Raw genomic sequence first — 20,391 nt, 5'->3', positions numbered from 1 at the left:
AGCATGGCCAAAGATAAAAAAAATTTTATGCTGCCGCCAGCCACACACACATGCCTATTTCCTACATCCTTTTCAACTGGAAGGCTATGTCATTTTTGATGTAATATCTCAGTTTCGATTTGCATTGATCTTATTGGGAGTGAGGTTAAACATCTTTTCCCATGTTAAAGTGAGTGAAGTCGCTCAGTGGTGTCCAACTCTTTGTGACCCTGTGGACGGTAGCCCACCAGGCTCCACAGTCCATGACCATCTATAACTCCTTTTCTGTGAATTGTCTCTTCATGGCCTTTGCCTTTTTTTTCTATTTGGTTGTTAATCTTTTTCTTATTGATTTGGGGGAGCTCTGTATAGATTAAAGGTATCAATCGAAAATACTTTTCCATGTCTGTACTTTAACTTCTGATGTTAGCTGCATTTTAAAAAATACAAAAAAATTTTTATTCTTATCAAGTTAATTATCCATTTGTTTGTCTATGTCTTTGGGTTTTGAGTCATACTTAGAAAGGGATTCTTCACGCCAAGTTTATAAAAAATTTCAAGTGTGTGATTTTATTTACTATATGTAAATATTTGCTCCATCAGGAATTTATTCTGGGATAAATTTGAGAGGAATCTAGCTTTGTAAAACATTTTTAGAAGAAGTGCTCTTTTTTTAAAAAAACTAATTTGAAAAGCGCTTTATCATACCTACATTCCTCTATCAATTTAAACTTTCTATTCTATTTTTGTACAGTTGCTTGTACATATTTCAATGTAAACTTTATAATCGGGTTTCCTTATTTTCAAAAAGCCCTACTGGCAAACATTACATTTCTAGATTAACTTAAGGAGAGTTGAATTTTTCTTTCTTGGATGCAATATGCTGCTTGCAAGACCTTAGGTCCTTGACCAGGGATCAAACTTGGGGCTCCGGCAATGAAACTGCCAAGTCCTAACCGCTGGACCACCAGGGAATCCCTGAAAGTTATTTTGTGATAAGTCTGCTTGGATATCTAGGAGGAGGAAGGAGATATAAGGAGAGGGGCTTTTGAACACAGCATGGGCATTCCAGGAGGTGGAAGGCAGCAAAGAGAGAGATGTGGTTTGTGTTGAGGAACTGTGAGAAGTATGGGGGGTTTCCAATCTAGGGTATCCTATACCAGATTGCTCTGTGTGTATGATAAATTCTAGGTCAGTGATAGGACTTAAAAGGCATGAAATAAAAGGCATGAATAAGTATAATGAATTCAGGGGATAACTTGTAGCCCAACAGTTATAGTAGTTCAGAAATGTGTCTCTAAGTTTAAAAGTTAAAAAAGAAACACTTTATTAAAAATCATAGGTGTGGTTCTTAAGCTAGGTTCCCCTGTTCAAAAACACTCATGTTAGTAACATTGGTTCAACCTGCTAGGGGCTCGCTCTCCCGGAGAGGGTCAAGTGTGTGTTCCTCTTTGAGTGGCTATACAGAGAGGTCCAGAGCGGAGACCCAGAAGAACGGTAAGCGCCAACATCCTCTTCATGCAAGACTGACAGGCTGGGGGAGGCTTAGCCTGGACTGCGTCTGAGGCCCTCAATATATGGTATTTAAGACCAGAGACCTCTGACTCCAGGAGTGCACTGACACTACGGCCTCTTCCCACAGTGTCTGGACTCCACTCCTAAGCTTTGGTTTAATTTGGCAGTAATGGAGCCCAGGGATATGCATTTTAACATGTGCTTAGGCAATTTGCATCCAATTAGACCCTCTCCACTCTGAGAAGAGGGGCCTTAGGAGTCTATGGCAGAATCCACAGACGTCTGCAGGTTGAACAAGGCTGAGACCTGACACGCCCTCTATAGGGTCTACCCGCCCTCCTCCCTGCCCCCCTCCCCCCGCCCCCCCGTCTAGAATCAGCTGCCTACCCAGCCAAGTGAGGACACTTGCCCTGGCTTTCACCCAAAGTTTTAAAGACCTAATCATGTGAAAGTAAAGTCGCTCAGTCGTGTCCGACTCTTTGCGACCTCATGGTATGTAGCCTGCCAGGCCCCTCCATCCACGGGATTTTCCAGGCAAGGATACTGGAGTGGGTTACCATTTCCTTCTCCAGGGGATCTTCTTGACCCAAGGATCAAACCCGGGTCTCCTGCATTACAGGCAGACTCTTTACCATCTGAGCCACCAGGATCAACCAAAGTGAAAGTGAAAGTTGCTCAGTCATGTCCTACTCTTAGGTGCACCATGGAATATATAGTCCATGGAATTCTCCAGGCCAGAATACTGGAGTGGGTAGCCTTTCCCTTCTCCAGGGGATCTTCCCAACCCAGGAATCGAACCCAGATCTCCCACATTGCAGGTGGATTCTTTAGCAGCTAAGCCACAAAGGAAGCCCAAAGAAAGGCAGTGCCAAAGATGCTCAAACTACCACATGACTGCACTCATCTCACACTCTAGCAAAGTAATGCTTAAAATTCTCCAAGCCAGGCTTCAATAATACATGAACCATGAACTTCCAGATGTTCAAGCTGGATTTAGAAAAGGCAGAGGAACCAGAGATCAAATTGCCAACATCCGCTGGATCATGGAAAAAGTGAGACAGTTCCAGAAAGACACCTACTTCTGCTGTATTGACTATGCCAAAGCCTTTGACTGTGTGGATCACAATAAACTGTGGAAAATTCTTCAAGAGATGGGAATGTCAGACCACCTGACCTACCTCCTGAGAAATCTATGCAGGTCAAGAAGCAACAGTTAGAAGTGGACATGGAACAACAGACTGGTTCCAAATCGGGAAAGGAGTACATCAAGGTTGCATATTGTCATCCTGCTTATTTAATTCACGCAGAGTACATCATGAGAAATGTTGGACTGGATGAAGCACAAGCTGGAATCATGTAAATGTGAGTTTTTATTAAATAGATATTTGTGGTGTGTGCTAAGTTGCTTCAGTCGTGTCCCACTCTCTGTGTGCCGATGGGCCATAGCCCCCCAGGCTTCTCTGTCCACAGGGTTCCCCAGATAAGGATCTGGAGTGGGTTGACATTTCTTACTCCAGGGGATCTTCCCACCCAGGGATCAAACCCGCGTCTCCTATCTCCTGCACTGGCAGGCAGGTTCGTTATCACTAGCGGCACCTGGGAAGCCCTAAGCCTATACAGGCAAATGATTCTTGTATGTCTAACCCAAGGAATGGAGCCCAGAAACTGCTGACAGGAGGCCACAATATCGGTGCATCCCTGGAGTCAGAGTCTTTGGTCTTAAATATTATACACTGAAGGCATCGATGATGCAGGCTGGACTGAGCTTCCCCTCAACTTGTTACTCCTGCATTAAGAGGAGTTGACACCATTCTTGTGGCTCTCAGCTCTTGACCTCTTCTGAATAACTGCTCAAACAGGAACACGCACTTTCAAAAAGATCCATAGCTATGCAGCCAAAGGTAGTCCAATACCTCACTTAGAGAAGGAACATTTCCTATCAGGAAACAGCACCCTCCGCAGCGTCCTGCCCCTCTGCCCCAGGGAGGGGAAGCCAGGGCCAAGGGCAGTCATTGAGCTCTTTGCTCTGCTATTTCCTTTTACCAGCTTAGTGTCACTCAGCCTGGCCTGCCCTGACTGGCCTCTCGCAGGGTGACCTCTGGCCCCCACGGAGGAGAACACGGGTTTCCGCTCCAGACTCAGAACTTCAGTTCACATCCAGGACTGACGCCCTTGATCACACTACCATGCTGCTGCTGCTAAGTCGCCTCAGTCGTGTCCGACTCTGCAACCCCATAGACGGCAGCCCACCAGGCTCCCCCATCCCTGGGATTCTCCAGGCAAGAACACTGGAGTGGGTTGCCATGTCCTTCTCCAATGCATGAAAGTGAAAAGTGAAAGTGAAGTTGCTTAGTCGTGTCTGACTCTTCTCGACCCCATGAACTGCAGCCCATCAGGCTCCTCCCTCCATGGGATTTTCCAGGCGAGAGGACTGGAGTGGGGTGCCACTGCCTTCTCCGGCACTACCATACAAGTAACCACAAATAGACACTTTCCCATGAACAGGACAGGGAAGCCTGGCGTGCTGCAGGCCACGGCATCACAAAAAGCTGGACGTGACCGAGTGGCTGAACAATGACAATGTGAACTGTCCAAGAGACTTGGGGAGAAGATTTCTTCACGCCTTATTGCCAGTGGCCTGGGCTAGCATTTTCTCGTCTTTTGCCTGCATCTGGCCAACTACGTGTTTCTTCTGGAAACCTCGCACCCACAGGGTGTACACACATGGTCGTTTGAATTATTCTCCTCCATGGTGCCGCCCACAAGCTGGGGATGAGTGTTTGGTGTGGGGAGACTTGAGCGTCAAATCCCAGAATATTACCTTGCTTCTGAGGGTGTTCAGGATACTTTGGAGTCCTTCGGAGTCCTTCTCATCTTTCACTGCTCAAACAGCCCAGCAGCTTACCCTGGAAACTGATCTGTGACACAGTTCTCTTGATAAGTTTTGCTTGTCAAAGTTTTAAAGGGTGAACTCACCAAGAGAGCAAGTACAGCCAGGCAGAAGCAGCCCCGGGTGGCCCCTAAAACATCTCCATTCTTTAAAAAATTTTAAGACTAGATGAAAAAAGCTTAGCAATTCCAAATTTCATTACAAAACTAACAAGATAGTTCTATGCTTCGAATGGCACCCCGCTCCGGTACTCTTGCCTGGAAAATCCCACGGATGGAGGAGCCTGGTGGGCTGCAGTCCATGGGGTCGCAAAGAGTCGGACACGACTGACCGACTTCACTTTCACTTTTCACTTTCATGCATTGGAGAAGGCAATGGCAACCCACTCCAGTGTTCTTGCCTGGAGAGTCCCAGGGACGGGGGAGCCTGGTGGGCTGCCATCTATGGGGTCGCACAGAGTCGGCCATGACTGAAGCGACTCAGCAGCAGCAGCATGCTTCTAACTTTAGTCTGAAAAGATACTTTCTTTACACGTTCCAATAGGAAAGAAATAGATTCGGCGTCTTACAAAACTTAAATGTGATTTAATTAAGTGGCACTTTAAAAGCATTAAAAGGCAGTCCAAATGTCTAGTTTGTTGAAGCATGGAGTACTTTTGCCTTCAACTGGGAATAAGCCATGCTTCCTGCATCACTGCAGGGAGATATCTTTTAAAGATGGGAGGCAGAGGGAGGCAGAGAAGGAGGATAAGGGCAAGGTTCCTTAGATCAAAAAATGATTCCATTTTCAAAGGAAAAGCTCTTCTTAATCAATGACAGAGCTAGGTTATATAGACAGACCACTTCTGTGCCAAATTCTTGATTTCATTTTGAATGTTTATTTGAAAAGTACCCCGCTCCCCAACACACACACACACACACACACACACACACACACACACACACACACACTCATATGCAAAGTAAAAATAAATCCCATTGCTGAAAACTTTCACATAAAGGAAGGAATGATAGTCCTGCAGGCCTCCTCTCTCCACCCACCCCACCCACCTCTCCAAGCCTACCATGCAGAAGCAACCCTGGGACTCTTCACGGTAATGCCGATTCATGTATCATGTAGCTCTGACCTAACTTGGAGCACAGCGTCCTGGGCACACGTATCTCCCAGACGCTGTCTGCACTTGTTTTTTTTTTTTTTTTCCTTAGACTCTTGTGTAATTTTCCCCTGACCAGCCTTTCTGCTGTGGTCACGGGGAAGGGGAAAGAAGGTTGGGTGCATGGAGGGTGGGGTCTGCTCTGAAGTGCAAATACAGACCAGGGTGGGGGTGTGTCAGAGGAGGGCAAGGTGACTGCAGAGAAGCTGAAGCTACCACAGCAAATGCAGACGGGGAAGCCTGTGATTCTGTTTCCCAGTCTAAGAAGTTTTGGCACTAAAAGTGGGAATCACTATTCAAGCAGGAAGAAATTTCCCGATTCAAGGTAGAATGCTTAGACAGTCAGCAAATATTTTAGTCACATGGAAGGAAGTTCAACATAAAATGTCAAGTTTAAAAAAGAGATACGTAATGGATATGCATGGCGTGATCCCAAATTGGTGAAATCTATTTCTGTGTAAGTCTAGCTCTTAATGAACATCCAGACACAACTGGAAGAAACCCAGATTGAAATAAACCAACATTATCGAGTTTACTTTACCTGTATTGTTTCATCTTACTGTAATGAAAATGTACTTCTCTTGTAGGGAAGTGTTCGTATGAAAACAATCACTTAAACGGATCTTTGAGAAAAAAGAACTAAATCTAGGATTACTAAAGCCGTGTGACAACTGGCACCAGACAACGGGAAGACTTGTTTTTAGTCTCAGGTTCACAGGAAAGATGATTAAATATTTCCAGAGTCCTAAGCAATTCGTCATCTCTGAATAAAATCTGATAAGTGAAGCTTGGGCTGAAAATGAAAATTCTATCCCTTATTTCATCACATGCGAGAAAGAACTTGTCCGAGTGGTTTCATGGAGCCCCAGACTCCTTTGAAGCTCTGGGGTGCAGGTGGGGGTTGAGGCTCCCTGGAGCAATGGGAAGGATGGCTCTCCAGGTGCAGTGAGGCTGTAGGGCGCAGGGTAGCCGCCTCCCTGTGGGATGTGTGCCCAGAGCCAGCTGCTGCCTATTGCAGGCCCTGAAAGCCCTTCTCTTTCAACACAGTGCCCAGAGTCTTCTGTATCTGGCTTTCTTCAGTGATGCTTTCTTACCATGACCTCACATTTAACATCATTAGATCAATGCCTACATTTCTCCCCTTTCCTTTACTCTACAGCTGAGAATGCATGCTACAGTTGGTACATAGAGCCTAAAGGAAAATGAACACCATTTTGACATGGCTGAGCTTGGCACTGACCTGTACAGCTAAAACTCTTCTTTAATTTCACCGACTTTGTTTTCCTCCAGAGTGAATGGGGAGCAAATTTCCCCTTCTGTCCTGGCCTCTTTGGGGCCCTCTACAGACCAGCCTGTGGGTCTGGCTAATGCAAAATAAGGCAGAGATCATTTGCTTGCTTTAAAGGAAAATAACTAAATATTTTCCGTTAGGTGATTGTATATTAGCATGTTGAGTATTATCCCTCTGGGAGCAAGAAGTCAGCCTGTAGGATTAGGCAGGTTTCCAAATACTGACATGAACTTTTGGTTCAGATTCTCAAAGCCTAGTGTCCTCCCACCCACCATCCCCCTCCTGCCTTATCTTTAATTTTATCACTTCCTCGCTCTTCACTAACTGTAGAGCGGAGCCTCTGATGCTTCTGGCAACTTTGCGTTATTAGCAAGGGATGGCGTCTTGTTATTAGATTGCATTTTGTTATTTCCTTCAGCTCAATGTGTACCTGATATTGGAGGGCTCACTCTCCCTATGGGTTGAGATTGAGAGATGCTGCGAATGGTGAGGTTTTATTACTTTTGTGGGTTCTGTTTCCTTGCAGCCAGGTGAGAAACCTGTGCTGTGCAGGCTGAAGGACAGGGCGGTGTTGTCTTGTCTGAGCCCAGCGTCCAAGGCCTGGAATGGCCGCTTTTGTCTGAACTGCAGAATGGCCGGAGGCAGCTGCGCTTCTGTTGACATGGGATGCCTGTTCCCGCGAGGAGATCAGTAGGCATTTAGTACAGCTGTCCTGGCCTCTCTGCACAGTGGGTCTAGTTTACCGCCACCTCCTAGGGACATAGATACAATTTTCTTTTAGCCAGCTTTACACATTTTACAATGTCATCATAGAAGACATACATACAGCTTCTACTAGGAGAGCACTTCTGAAGGTTCCAGGCGTGTAAATTGTTAACTAGCCTTTAGTAGAGTATTAGTGTAGTGGGAAAGCTTTGGCTTTGAGCAGAGGGAGGCATGCACAATGCCAGCCTGCTAAGCCTAAAGCTCTCTGGGGCAAAGAAACCCATAGACTGTGGCTGATGATGCCACGCACTGCCGGCTTATTGACTCTAATTGTCTTAGCCAGCCTGGATAAAACAATCAAACGGAACCAAAACCATTTTCAAAGCAAGTAATAATAAAACGCAATTATTAAAATGAAAATCAACAACACTAAACAACCTATTCTCCCTGAATGTGCACAGTCCCATTTGTAGTCTGGAGCTAAAGATTCATCTTCTTTCCAACCCTCCTGTTCTCGGTGTCCCGTGAAGAAGCCCGGAGCATCAAGCCCTTTGCTGTGTGTGGTTTAGGATGCACCCACTCGTGCGCAACAGAGTAAGAAGTTAAAACTCGGAAGGGAACCCAGCTTGAATCTGGGCAGAACACAGCGGCAACTAAACTAGGAACGGAAGGGCCCTCGAGAAGCAAAAAGCGGGTGGGAGGGTTTACCAAACTCCAGGTCTTTGATGTTGCAGCGGAAGACAACTTCTCCATTCACCATGAGCTCTACCACGTTCCAGTCTTCGATCTTCTCCAGGAGGACCTGGTGTCCATCTTCAGCCAGCACAGCTGGAAAAGACAGAGAAGGGTGTGGGCGCCCCGGGGACAGGCGGCCCGACGTGCAGATGTCTTCACGGATGGCTGCGACTTGCCTGCTCTCCAGTTGTTCAAGGCCGTAACTCAACCTCCCCGGTGGGTGCCCACCTGGCACAGCCTGACATGCCCTCCGCTCTGCTGGGGAGCACAGCCAGAGGCCTGAGAGATTTCGGTTTGGGCTGTGGTCTGTGCCAGAGTCACATGGTCAGTGAAAATATGAGCTTTCTCTAGGAAGAGTTTTTGAGTCTTCCACATAGCAGGTGATACTCAAGTGTTGGAGGGGATATAGGAAATTAGGTAAATTCTTATCCTGACAATGGAAATATCAGTTGGTCACCTTTCTGGAGGGCAATTTGGAAGTAAATGTCAAAAGTGTCAAATGCCTCAAAAATTAGAATTAAAAAAATGATTCTAATCTCTGACCCAGGAAATTGCACTTACAAAAAAAAAAATCAGAAATACAGGCAGACTTTACAACAATAAGCTCCTTTCTATAGGCATATACTATTATACAATTAGTGATGAGATACTGTGAATCACTTACACGCCCAATAATAAGATGGTCAAGTAAATGGTGGTAAAGGCACATGATAAGATTTTATTTTGACATTTAAAAAATGTCTATGAATTTTTAATAGCAAGAAAAATATTTGTAACATAAGCAAAAAATCAGGGTTACATTTTAAGATGTATTAAAAATATGTATTCCGTGTAATGAAAGTATGTGTATTTATTAGGAAAAAGGGAACTATCCAGTGGTTATCTCTCTGGTGAGATGATGGGAAACTTGAAAAAAATTCTTTTAGCATATTCTAGGCTTTTTAATAATAATGAGAAAAAAATGTTTTCAAAGTTAATGGACTACATTTTTATTCTTCTCTTTGGAATCTGCATTTTAGTTATTATATTCAACAGCGCCTTCCCTAGAGATCAGCTATGGGAAAATGGTTATTTTATTAAAAACTTATTCTTTATTATGGAAATGCAAGGGTATATGGGCTTAGGAGAAATGGCGTGCATGGGACAGCCTGGAGCTCTGTTTTCGCCAGCACATTTCTCCCCAGGTCCTGATATGTTCACACTATCACCTCTGTGTTGGAGTTTGTGCACTGAATCACCACACTTGGCAGTCTCTGTCTGTGAGAATTTTGGTGAGGATGGAAAGAGAAATCAGATGGGAGGAGGGTATGTTTTTCAAAGTTTCAGCATTTCAATCAGGCCTATGTGGAGAAAAGCTAACAGTTATGATAGTTAATTGCATTTAATTACAGAGACAATTGCTGTTTCAAAATGTTGGCGTGTCCACTTCTTCATCTTTCAATCAGTTCAAGAACATCCAGCCCCAACTGTGAACATTTTGATTGTGTGATTTTAATTTCACTTCTGGAAAGGAACTTCAGCAAGCAACTCAGCGAGGATCTCCATTAACAAGATAGCGCCCCTTGGGCGCCCAGGGGTGGCCCTAACTGTCCTCGTGTCTGCTAATATCTCCCTGCACAGAACACCCACAGCTGTGGCATATTTGTGTGGCTGCATTCTATTTCAGCGACTTGAACATCTTTGGAGGGAGGCGCTCAGTTTGGACCAGGGACTTATTTAAATGAAGCCGTCCGCCCAGTTTGGAATAGCGAGTGGATTTTCCAGGGCATAAAGGCATGAAAACTGTTTATAGGTGGTTTTCTGGGGGTCCTATGCCCCCTGGCAGTGCCTGCTCAGGAGAGGGGAGGCACAGCCTGAGAGGGAGAAGCTGCAAACTGGTAGGTGGGAGGAAATTTGGTTTCCACAACCCTGGTTGTGCATTGTCTGAAGACACTCCTAGGACATGTAGTTCAATTTGATTGGAAAAAATCGGAACAAAACAGCTTCTGCACTCTCATCTTACACTCCACCTCTTTCCCACTAACCTCCAAGCCTGGGGGTTCTGGAGAGAAGGAGCGCGGGTTCTGTCTGGGCCTGGCCCCTGTGGCCGCCGGATAAGGACGAGAGGCTTTGTAGGAGAACTGGGAAGACGTGCCCAGCCCCCACAGTCCGACACGGTCCCCTCTCTGCAGGGCACATCTGACCGAGCCTCACACGAACCTCTGGATTTGGGGTTCGTTTTATGAGAAGAGCGGCACTCTTTCCACGCAAGGTGTACCTAAGACATAGGGTTTGATCCACCAAATAACCCACCCTACGGAGGTGGAGGGCAGTGCTGAAGAATGGGCATCTGCCTCAACATCTGAGCAGATGAAGCCTCCCAGGAAGAAGTCCCCGTAACAGAGCATGCCCTTCTTCAATTTGCCTTATCAAGCTCTTTTTCCTTCACTGACCAGAATCCATCCTCCTCCGGGGCGGAGAGGGGCCTGTTAATGCAGCTCACTGAATAAACAAACTCATAATGGCAGTGGACACCTCCAACGACTCTGGACATAAATCTGCGTCTTATTAAAGGGACCAGTCACCTCGGAGTCTACATTGCCTCTTCATCCTCAGGATGCCCATCCGCCTCTCACCAGTCCACAGTCCAGGATGTGTTGAGCCTGGCAGGAGGGCAGCGAGTACAGGCTTAAGGGATCACACTCAGAGAAGGACCAGAATTCCTGCAGTTCATCCAAATGCCACCTCTCTACGTGGAGGACCCACTTTTTTCCTATGAGCTGCTATGGTTGCCTATTCAAAGAAAGGTCAGATAAATATACTCTGCGCAACAAAGTCTTTGCAAAGGCAGTGGCTAAACTCCAGCATAAATCAACCAGAAGCTGTAAGGCCACCTGCAGATAGCCTGACTCTTTGAAGTGGCACCTCATTCTTCATGGGGGAGCTGGTTGAACTGGAGGGATATGGAAAAGCCTCCCTCTTCTCAATGCTGGCGGAACTGTGCCATCTACAAATGATTTAGAAAGTCAAGGCAAGCAAACAGGCATCTCCCCCTCCTCTGCTCACCACAGATGCAAAGTCGATGACCAATAACAAGGGCAGTTAATGCATAACTAGGGACAGGAGGATGGCACCCAGAGCATCTCAGCTAAATAAGGACGGAGTCTATTCCCACGAGTCTCTTACTCTGTAGCAGGTCATCTGGCAGACTTAAGTGCAGCAGGCAAGGGGTGACCGTGGCTAGGGAAATTAACACTCTTTGTTAAGTATGAGTTGGTTTAGTTTTATCAGTCTTGAGGCCATAGTCAGGACATATTTGCTGAGCTTTTATAATTCATGGTAATAAAGAAAGAACTAAACATTTCAGATTGCTTAAGGCAGGGTAAGTTCAGGAGAGATCAGGCATATTTCCAAAGCCAGCAGGGTTTCGGGAAATGATAGAGGACTATGATCTTTAAAGAAACACACAGAACTTGGGGGCAGGTTTTACAGACGCGGGTCTGCAAAGGCACCTCTCTGTGCCTGGTGTGATGTTGTGTGGGCCTGTGTGCTCCGTCCTGTCTGACTCTCTGTGTACCCCATGGACTGCAGCCTGCCAAGGTCCCCAGTCCATGGGTTTTCCAGGCAAGCATACTGGTGTGGGTTGCCGTTTCCTCCTCCAGAGGATCTTCCTGACCCAGGGATCAAACTCACATCTCCTGTGTCTCCTGCGTTGGCAGGCGGGTTCCTTAAGCACTATGCCACCATGTTCATTGGGTCTAAAGGGATGGGGGAGTGTTGGACAGAGAAAGGGGAGCAGATGCTCCTTGTTTTGCTTCTGTAAACACCTTGGAATTTGTCACCGGCCCTCAGTAAATATTGGCTGAGAGAATTGTATAAATTACCATTCAGGGATACACAGAGCTAACTTTAAAAATCAACCACCTGCTGACACCTTGCAGTACTCAAGTCTCCTTCAACCATACAAATTCTCCCTTCAATTTTCTCAAAATACTCCCTCCCCTCCCCTGCTGTGGGGAGAGCTGCCTGGACTGTCTATTTCCTCATCTTCACCCACTCCCTCACCTCCTGCGGCTGTAGCCTCAGCCCCACTTCGGAGCCTAAACTGTCAGGGGCAAAGACCCATCAGTACATTTGATGACTCACACAGTTCTTCCCCACAACCTTCCAGCAGACTGATGCTCAGACCTACCTGCTTTCTTGCTTCCTAAAATACTCGGGCTGCTAAAAAGTATTTTAAACTCTCAGTTTTATCAGATGGTAAATGTAATGCAGACTACTGATTTCTTAAAAACCTTAAAAATTACAGAAAACAAAGGACAAAAATTTAAAAATCACTTATAATACTTCCTCCCCTCTTTGTCTTTTTCAATGGAAGCGAGCTCATAGTGTAGGTAAAATTCAGGAGTGTGCTTTCTTCTTTTAACACTGTGCTGTGGAGATCCAGCCTGTCAGTATGCACAGATCTGCCACAGCGGGTTTCACGTGATGGATGAACCGCAATGCATCCAGCTGTTCCTTTTTCCGGTTGTTTCCAATTTTTCACAATGACCAAGGAATGCAGAAGACGTTCCTGGGCATGCTTCCAGGTGTGTGTGTGAGCTTTTATATGTTGATGTAACTGAGAGATGGAGCAGCTGGATTCCACGGTGTGTGGTAAAGTTTCAGGACGCTGCCAGGCTGCCCTTCAAAGCGACTGTGCCAACTTCCCCTCCCATCACAGGCCTCTGAGAACACTCTTTTTCTGTGTTCTTCATCAATCATGAATTCATCTTTTTCTGAAGGTAACTCCTGCTGACGGTGCGGTGCCCGTTTGCCATTTGCTCTTGAAATTCGTATCTTACCCTATGCCTCCAGGCTGGCTGTCTTTGCCCCCCTCAGCGGGACCACTGCCCCATGTCCTGTGGTCCGCCCAGCTCCAACTTTCCTTTGTTTCCTCCACAGTCTCACCTTCTGTGGCTCCAGTGTTCAGCTCTCTGCAGGTTCATTTTAACTAAGATTTGTCCATCCTCAAGATATTCTAGGCACAGTTTCAGACTCCAGGACACAGTGGAGAATAGAACAGACAAAAATCCCTGCTACCCTGGAATCCTGGTAGGAGAGAAGGATAAGGAGAGAAATAGGTGAAACAGAGTTATGTTGGATACTAACGAGCACTAGGAAGAAAGAGAGGAGGAGGGAAGGGACATAAAGAAGATGGAGGCAGAGGGAAGTGCTGACATTGTCAGTGGAGGTGCTCGAGGAACAGCTGCCCATGAAGGGGACTTCTGAGAAAGACCTGAAGGCTGAGCGAGTAAAGACCAGGCAGCAATGTGCAGAAAGAGCTTCCCAAGTAGAGTACTTCCAAGCTCCAAGGTAAAAGTGGGCTAGGTGTGTTCAAGGTCGGCGAGGAGGCTGATACGGCTGGAGTACAGTGAACAGGAGGCGAGGCTAAGCAGCAAAAGGAGGAAATGAGGTTAGGGAGGTCACGTGGGGCCTGGTTGCCCACTGTAAGCCTTTGGCTTCTCCCTTGAGTGAGCTAAGAGCAACCAGAATGTTCTTGGAGGCGAGGGCCGCACTCTCACTCAGGTTTAATGGCATCGCCTGGCTTTGGGGCTGAGAACAGACTACAGCGGACAAGGTGGTCACAGGGGACTCAGTGAGGAGGCCAGGGCAGGGACCCAGGCAGGAGGTGACTGACAGTGGCTTGGACAAAGAGCCAGAGGGTGGTGGGAGGGAAGGTAAGACATGGCTGAATTCTGCAGGGTGCTTTGAAGATAGAGCCAACGGGATGTGCCGCTAGACGAAAGTGGGTGTGAGGGAAAGGGAGGCGAGGAAGGTGCCTGCAGGGCTTTTGGTTCAAGTGAAAGAACGGCACTGCCAGGCACTGAGACGGAAAAATGCAGGAGAGACTGGTGAGTCCTAGGGAGGCTGGTTTAGAAAGCCTACGAAGCTTTCCAGTGACAATGAGAGGTCCTGCTTGCAGACGTATGTCTGCAAATCTTTTCCCCATTCTAGATTTTCTTTTTACTTTCTTAGTATTGCTCTTTGATGCACAAAAGTTTTCAATTGTAATGAAGTTCAGTTGTCCTATTTTTTCTTTTGTTACCGATGCTTTGATGTTTAAGAAATACCTGACAAATCTAAGGTCATTCAGATTTGCCCTTATGCTTTCCTCTAAGAGTTTTTTAGTTTCCAAATTTAGACCTCTGATCTGTTTGGAGTTAGTTTTTAAATATGGTATAAAAAAGTCTAATTTTATTCAAAAGATATTCATGTGGACATCCAGTTTTTCCAGTAAAGTTTGTTAAAGAATAAAAAATTTGCCCATTGAAGAGTCCTGACACTGATGGCAAAAGTCAGTTGACTGGAAATGTGACGGTTTTACTGTTAGAGTCTTGATTCTATTCCATTGTTCTATGTGCTTATCCTTATGATAGGATCACACTATTTTGATTACTATAATTTCGAGTAAGTTATGAAATCAGCAAGTGGGATACCTCCAACTTTGTTCTTTCTCAAGATTGTTTGGGCTAGTCTCAATCCTTTGAAATTACCTATAAATTTTAGAATGACTTTTTCCATTTCTGCAAAAAAAACCATCATCAAGATTTTGATATGAATTGCACTGAATCTGTATACCACTTTGGGAAGTATCGTCATCTCAGCACTATTGAGTCTTCCAATCCACGCACACGGCGTATTTTCCCATTTACTTTGGTTTTCTCTCATTTCTTTTAGGAATGTCCATAGTTTTCAGTGTATAAGATTTGCACCTCCTTGGTTAAATCTGTTCACATGTGTTTTGTTCTTCTAGACGCTATTGTAAATGGAGTTGTTAATTTCCTTTTCAGATTGCTCATTGCTAGATATAGAATTACAACTGATTTTTGTGTGTTGATTTTGTATACTTAAACCATGCTGATTTTATTAGCTCAAGCAGTGTTTTTGTGAACTCTGGGGTTTTCTAGCCAGACACTGGCTGGATCCGAAGCACATCCTCCTGACCCGCTCCTCCCAGCTCCATCCTCGTAGGGAGCACCAATACTTTTACTTTAACCCACCACCCCTTTATGGCCGTCCTGGCCCAAGCTACTATTCTCTCTCCGTTGGACCCCTTATCTCCCTGCTTCCATTCCTGGCCCCCTCTAATCTGTCTTACTTGCAGCAGCCAAAGCTTCATTCCCCTGCCTAATACAATACAGCCTGCTGGATCTGGCCTCTGTCCACCTCTCCAGCCTCACCCTCTCATCAGTTCAACAAAGACACAGGTCATTTGTTCATGCTTCCAGCTTGTGCAGACATCAGTCCCCCTACCTGGAATGCTCTTTCTTCCTTTTCCCTAGTTAGCTTCTCCTCATTCTTTAAAGCTCAACTCAAATGTAACTCAGGCAACTAAGTCTTTCTAGTTCTCTTTCCTCTCCCCTCCAGTTATGGCCAGTGGGAGGTCCCACTGTGATTATGCTGCTCTACCAGAAGCACGGCACAGCTGACAGTTAGTAGCCGACAAGGACACACCCACTTCAGGGTCCTGCATCTCGTTCACCAGAGTGTCCTCAGTACCTGGAAGAGTGTCCAGCAAATATCAGATGCTCAGTAAAGGCTTACTGTATGAACAAAAGATCAAGGAATAGATTGTCTGCCATTTTCCAGCCAAGTGACCTTGGAAAAGTCAATACTCCTGATCCTCAGTTTTCCAGTGTGCGAAGCAGGCATGTAACCTCGGGAAGTTTACTACTCAGCACCCAGCGGGCTCACCGTGTATGTCTGCTCTCCCCTTAATACTAGGCAGCAGGGGTTTAGGGAAGATTTCCAGAGAAAGGAAGGAAGGAAGCCTAGGCAGAGGGCACAGCCTGCGCAGATGCTCAGAGGCGGGGGTGCCCCTGAGTCCATGCAGCTGGATGGCCCTTTGGCCCTTGGATGGCCCTTCGTGGCTCGGCTGCCTACCTAGCAGGCCCTCCAGGCGATAGGTGCGGTGCTCCACTGACAGACCGATTGAGCTGTATGGCCCATAGCGCACGATGACCTGCGCGTTCTTGGGCATGGCCAGGACTCTTGCCGGGGTTACGGCGCAATACACACTGCTAGGCAACTGCTCTTCCGGCCTTTGGCGGGGGTGGGCGTGGTCACGCGTGGGTGGGCGGGGCCACGGAGGTTGTGGGTGGAGCCGGAGGATCTGCACCCCATGTCACCAACCAAGTGCCTGGCGTGGGGACTGGGGATGAGGAAACTTGAATGCCTACTATGTGCCTACGTCTGAGGGGCAGAAGAATGTAGTGATGTCGGAAGCCACTTGCTCTCGCGACCCTCACAAGCCACCCTCACAAGCCGGTAAACGGTAAACGGTAAAAATTTCAACCTGGTGTGGCAAGTGTTAACGATAAATAATAGCAGTTAACAGCATATAGGGCTAGTGACAGAAAGTTTATGTCAGGCGACAAGCTAAGCACGTTCCGTGTTATCTCATTTAATCATTTTGCCGTTCCTATGAAGTAGGTTATGTTTTCTATTTACAGAACAGAAGCTTGGAATGGCTAAGTCACCTTCCCAGGTAAGTCAGGCACGTGGTATAAATTGGAAACCTTTGTAAGGTCTGTATAATGTCTTTTTATTTCTCTAGCCTGGTATTTGTTGGAACTCTTGAAACTGTGAGTTTAAGTCTTTCATCTGTTTTTGGACAATTTTGAGCCATTATCTCTTCACATGTTGCTTCTGGCCCCTTTGCTCACTTTTCCCGGACTCCAGTTAAATCTGTTACACTTTCTCAACGCATTCCCATTGCATTCCCACTGTATTATTCTCAAGATCTCTCCTGTGTCTTTCTTCCATGCTTCTTTTGGGATTGCGTGTGTGTGTGTACATACGTTCATTTTTGCTTGTAATCCAGTTTACTAATTTTCTCTGAAGTTGTGTCTTAAATGCTATGAAACCCATCAATCTCATGCATTATTTCAGCTGTTTTTCAACTCTAGAATTTTAGTTTAGTTCCTTTTCAAATTTGCTGTGCCACTTTTTCATACAGTTGAGTTTCCTGCCAAGGTTTTTAGGCCTGGTATTATCTTCTTGATCATATAAAAATACTTGTTTCATACTCTGTGTTTGGGAATTCCGCTGTCTGGAGACCCTGTGTGTCTGTTTCTATTGTTCTTTCTGCTAGTTTCTGTCAATTTGTCTTGTCTCCTAGAGTGCTTGGTTTACTTTAATTGTGTACTGGACACTGTATTAGAAAAATTATTTGTAAAAATAACTTGAGGCCAAGCATGATGTTATTTTCCTCTATGGAAGACTTTATTTTTCACTTCTTGCCTGGGCCTGGTAGCATGAGCAACCCAGGATCATCTTAATACAATTTCAGGGTTTGAGATTTGCTTAGCCATCCAGATGGCCTGAAACTGGGCTGCAGTCCATGTGGAGGTTGGTTTATTTGTATTTTTTCCCTCATTACTGTGGTGCAGTCTTTTTTGAATCCTGGCCCAATGAGGGTGGTGGCTTACCAAGATTCATTTGGTGGTGTTTAACATTCCAGTTTTTGGAAGCCTAACTCTGCAAACTCAAAATTGCATCTCATCTTTTAGGTTGCCTGTTCAAGATCACTAGATAGCTCCAGAGAAAAAGCATCTCAGTGCTGTGCTTGCTCTCACTCTCTCCCCGATCTTAATCCAGTTAGCTCTTTTATGATTTTCAAGAAGATTTTAAAAATACATATGCCAGGTTTTTAAAGATATCTTACGTAGGAGGCATAGTCTGAGTTAAACTACTCTACTGTAACCAGAAACAGCAGCTTTCCCACTGAGAATTTTGCTGGAGTTGCATTGAATCTGGAGATCAACTGGGGGAAACTGAATGTTCCTGAGGCCTTGCTATATACTATACTGAAATATCCCTCCTATGGGGCTTCCCATGTGGTGCTAGTAAAACACCCACCTGCTAATGTAGGAGACATAAAAGACAGATCCTTGGGTCAGGAAGATCCTCTGGAGAAGGAAATGACAACCCACTCCAGTGTTCTCGCCTGAGAAATCCCATGGACAGAGGAGCCGGGTGAGCTACAGCTTTTGGGGTCGCAAAGAATCAGCCACGACTAAGCACATGTGCTTACACACCTCCCCTTTACTTAGCTCTTCCTCAATGCCTTTAAGTGTTGTTTACCATTATCTGTGGATGGTTTCGCGTGTGATTTGTTAGATTTATTGCAAGTCATGTATTTCTTTTTCTTTTTTTTGGGGGGGGGGTGCCACACTGTGTAGCTTATGGAATCTTAGTTCCCTGACCAGGGATCAAACTCATCCCCATAAGTGAAAGTGCCGAGTTCTAACCACTGGACTGCCAGGGAATTCCCTAAGTCATGTATTTAGCGTTGTGATTTTATTGTTGTATAAAATGAAGTTGACTTTTATATATTGATCTTATGTAGCTACCTTAACCATTTCTTATGATTTCTATTAATTTTTTATTAATTTATTTATCCCCCGAGTGGGAAGATTTTAAATCACCACTTCAGTTTAAGATTATGGCACTATCCAGAAATTTTCTTTCTTCTTACATCAGTCTTAATTAATTATATTTTTCTAAGAAATTTTCAATATGAGTTTTTTGACATAAACTGGTTGATGTATTTTTGCCATCTTTTTATTGGCTACTTTATTGTGGTTATGTCAGTTTTTATTCATAATATTACTTATTTCTCACCTTCTCCTTTTATTTTATTGGTTTTACCTGCGACCTCTCTATTTTGTTAGTCTTTTCAAAGAATCAGCTTCTCCGTTATTTAGCTTCTCTGTCGTTACTGTTTTTCTTTCACTGATAGCTGTTTTTGTCTTTATTACTTTCTTTGAGTTCACTCTTCCTTCTGCTTTCCTTGAGTCTACGGTTGGTCCTTTTTCTTACTTTTTAAAGCCATCTTTACTCATCAGTCGAGTCTCCTCTCTTTTCTGTTGTTAAGAATTTCCCACAAAGCATCACTTTTGCTGTATCGCAGAAGCTTTTTTTAAAAAAATACAGTTTCCTGTGCTATACAGTAAATCCCTGTTACTCATCTGTTTATCTTATTTTTTAATAAACCTTTTGGTCACTCCATGAGGTATATGGGATTTTAGTTCCCTGACCAGGGACTGAACCTGGGCCCCCTGTATTCGAAGCACAGTGTCTTTTTTTTTTTTTTTTTTTGAAGCACAGTGTCTTAACCGCTGGACTGCCAGAGAAGTTCCTATGCCAGAGGTCTTGATATGAGGTCTCTATTTTCTTGCTCTAAATATTTTAAAATTTCCATTATTATTTCTTTTTTGACCATGGGTTTTAGAATGATGTGTTTTTTTGATTCTGGAATATTCTTAGCCATTTTCTCTTTGAATAGTGCGTTCCCCCCATTCTCTCCCTTTTTCATAGATTGTCTTTCTTTGCAATGTTAAGTGAATCTATTTCACGGCTTCTCTCAGTCGTCTCTTTTCTCTAGCCTTTGCAGTGTTGTTCACCTGTCTGTCTTGTCTGCTGCTTTCGCTCCCATGAGCCATTTCTTGTTCTGTTTATGTTTTTTGCCCGTGACCTCATTTTTAATGGAGCGTCTTCCCCCATGGGGGTTTGGTGTGTTCAGGGTTGTGGAAAGTGGTTTTGTAATTGATCCTGCTGAGGTCCTTTGGATCTTACTGACCTAGGCAATTTAGATAAATTATTGGTTTGGAATTCCTGCTTTAAAGATAAGATTCTACATCCACATACAGCATAAATTTATAATTAAATTTCTTGTGGATTTTTTTTTCCATCATCTGCAGCTGTGCGTGAATAGCATGGCTCCTCAGTGCTCCCCTGGACTGATGGGAAGAGTGTTTCTAGTGCTTTTTACAGAGTTAGGACACCTCTCTGAGGTTCTGGTTTAGTGTGGGGCATTTAGTTGCATCTCCGACCCTGGCTGGGCTGAGGTTATGTCCTCTCAACTTGCAGGGGTGGAAAAGACCACTGTCGACCACTGGAGTCTGTGTCTGGTCCGATACACCTTTAGCTCCTGCTCACCACTCTGTTTTGGATAGCATTTTCCCCCCTAGAATGTGGGTTTATTTTCTTTCTTTTGAACTTGACTATGTGTTTAAACTTTTTTCCTCTTTTTGTGTATGTTTTTATAGGTGGACGGGCCCTCCTCTATCAGTTCAGCCTGCTGTTTTGCAGTTTCTT

The 20,391-nt window shown here is 45.0% G+C and overlaps 1 protein-coding gene across 1 annotated transcript; it reads right to left on the bottom strand.

The window, feature by feature from the left end:
* Positions 1-7,443: 7,443 nt before the first annotated feature.
* On the bottom strand, positions 7,444-16,270 carry C25H10orf53 (chromosome 25 C10orf53 homolog). Its single transcript, XM_004021561.5, has 3 exons — positions 16,174-16,270; positions 8,242-8,361; positions 7,444-7,580 (listed from the first exon to the last, which is right to left on the bottom strand). Exons 1-3 carry the CDS (start codon positions 16,268-16,270, stop codon positions 7,516-7,518), a joined length of 282 nt encoding a protein of 93 aa, XP_004021610.1. The 3' UTR covers positions 7,444-7,515.
* Positions 16,271-20,391: the final 4,121 nt, after the last annotated feature.

Source organism: Ovis aries, chromosome 25 (assembly GCF_016772045.2).
Source record: "Ovis aries strain OAR_USU_Benz2616 breed Rambouillet chromosome 25, ARS-UI_Ramb_v3.0, whole genome shotgun sequence".
In the NCBI taxonomy this organism is placed as follows: Eukaryota; Metazoa; Chordata; class Mammalia; order Artiodactyla; family Bovidae; genus Ovis; species Ovis aries.
This window is presented reverse-complemented; position numbering and strand designations above follow the sequence as displayed.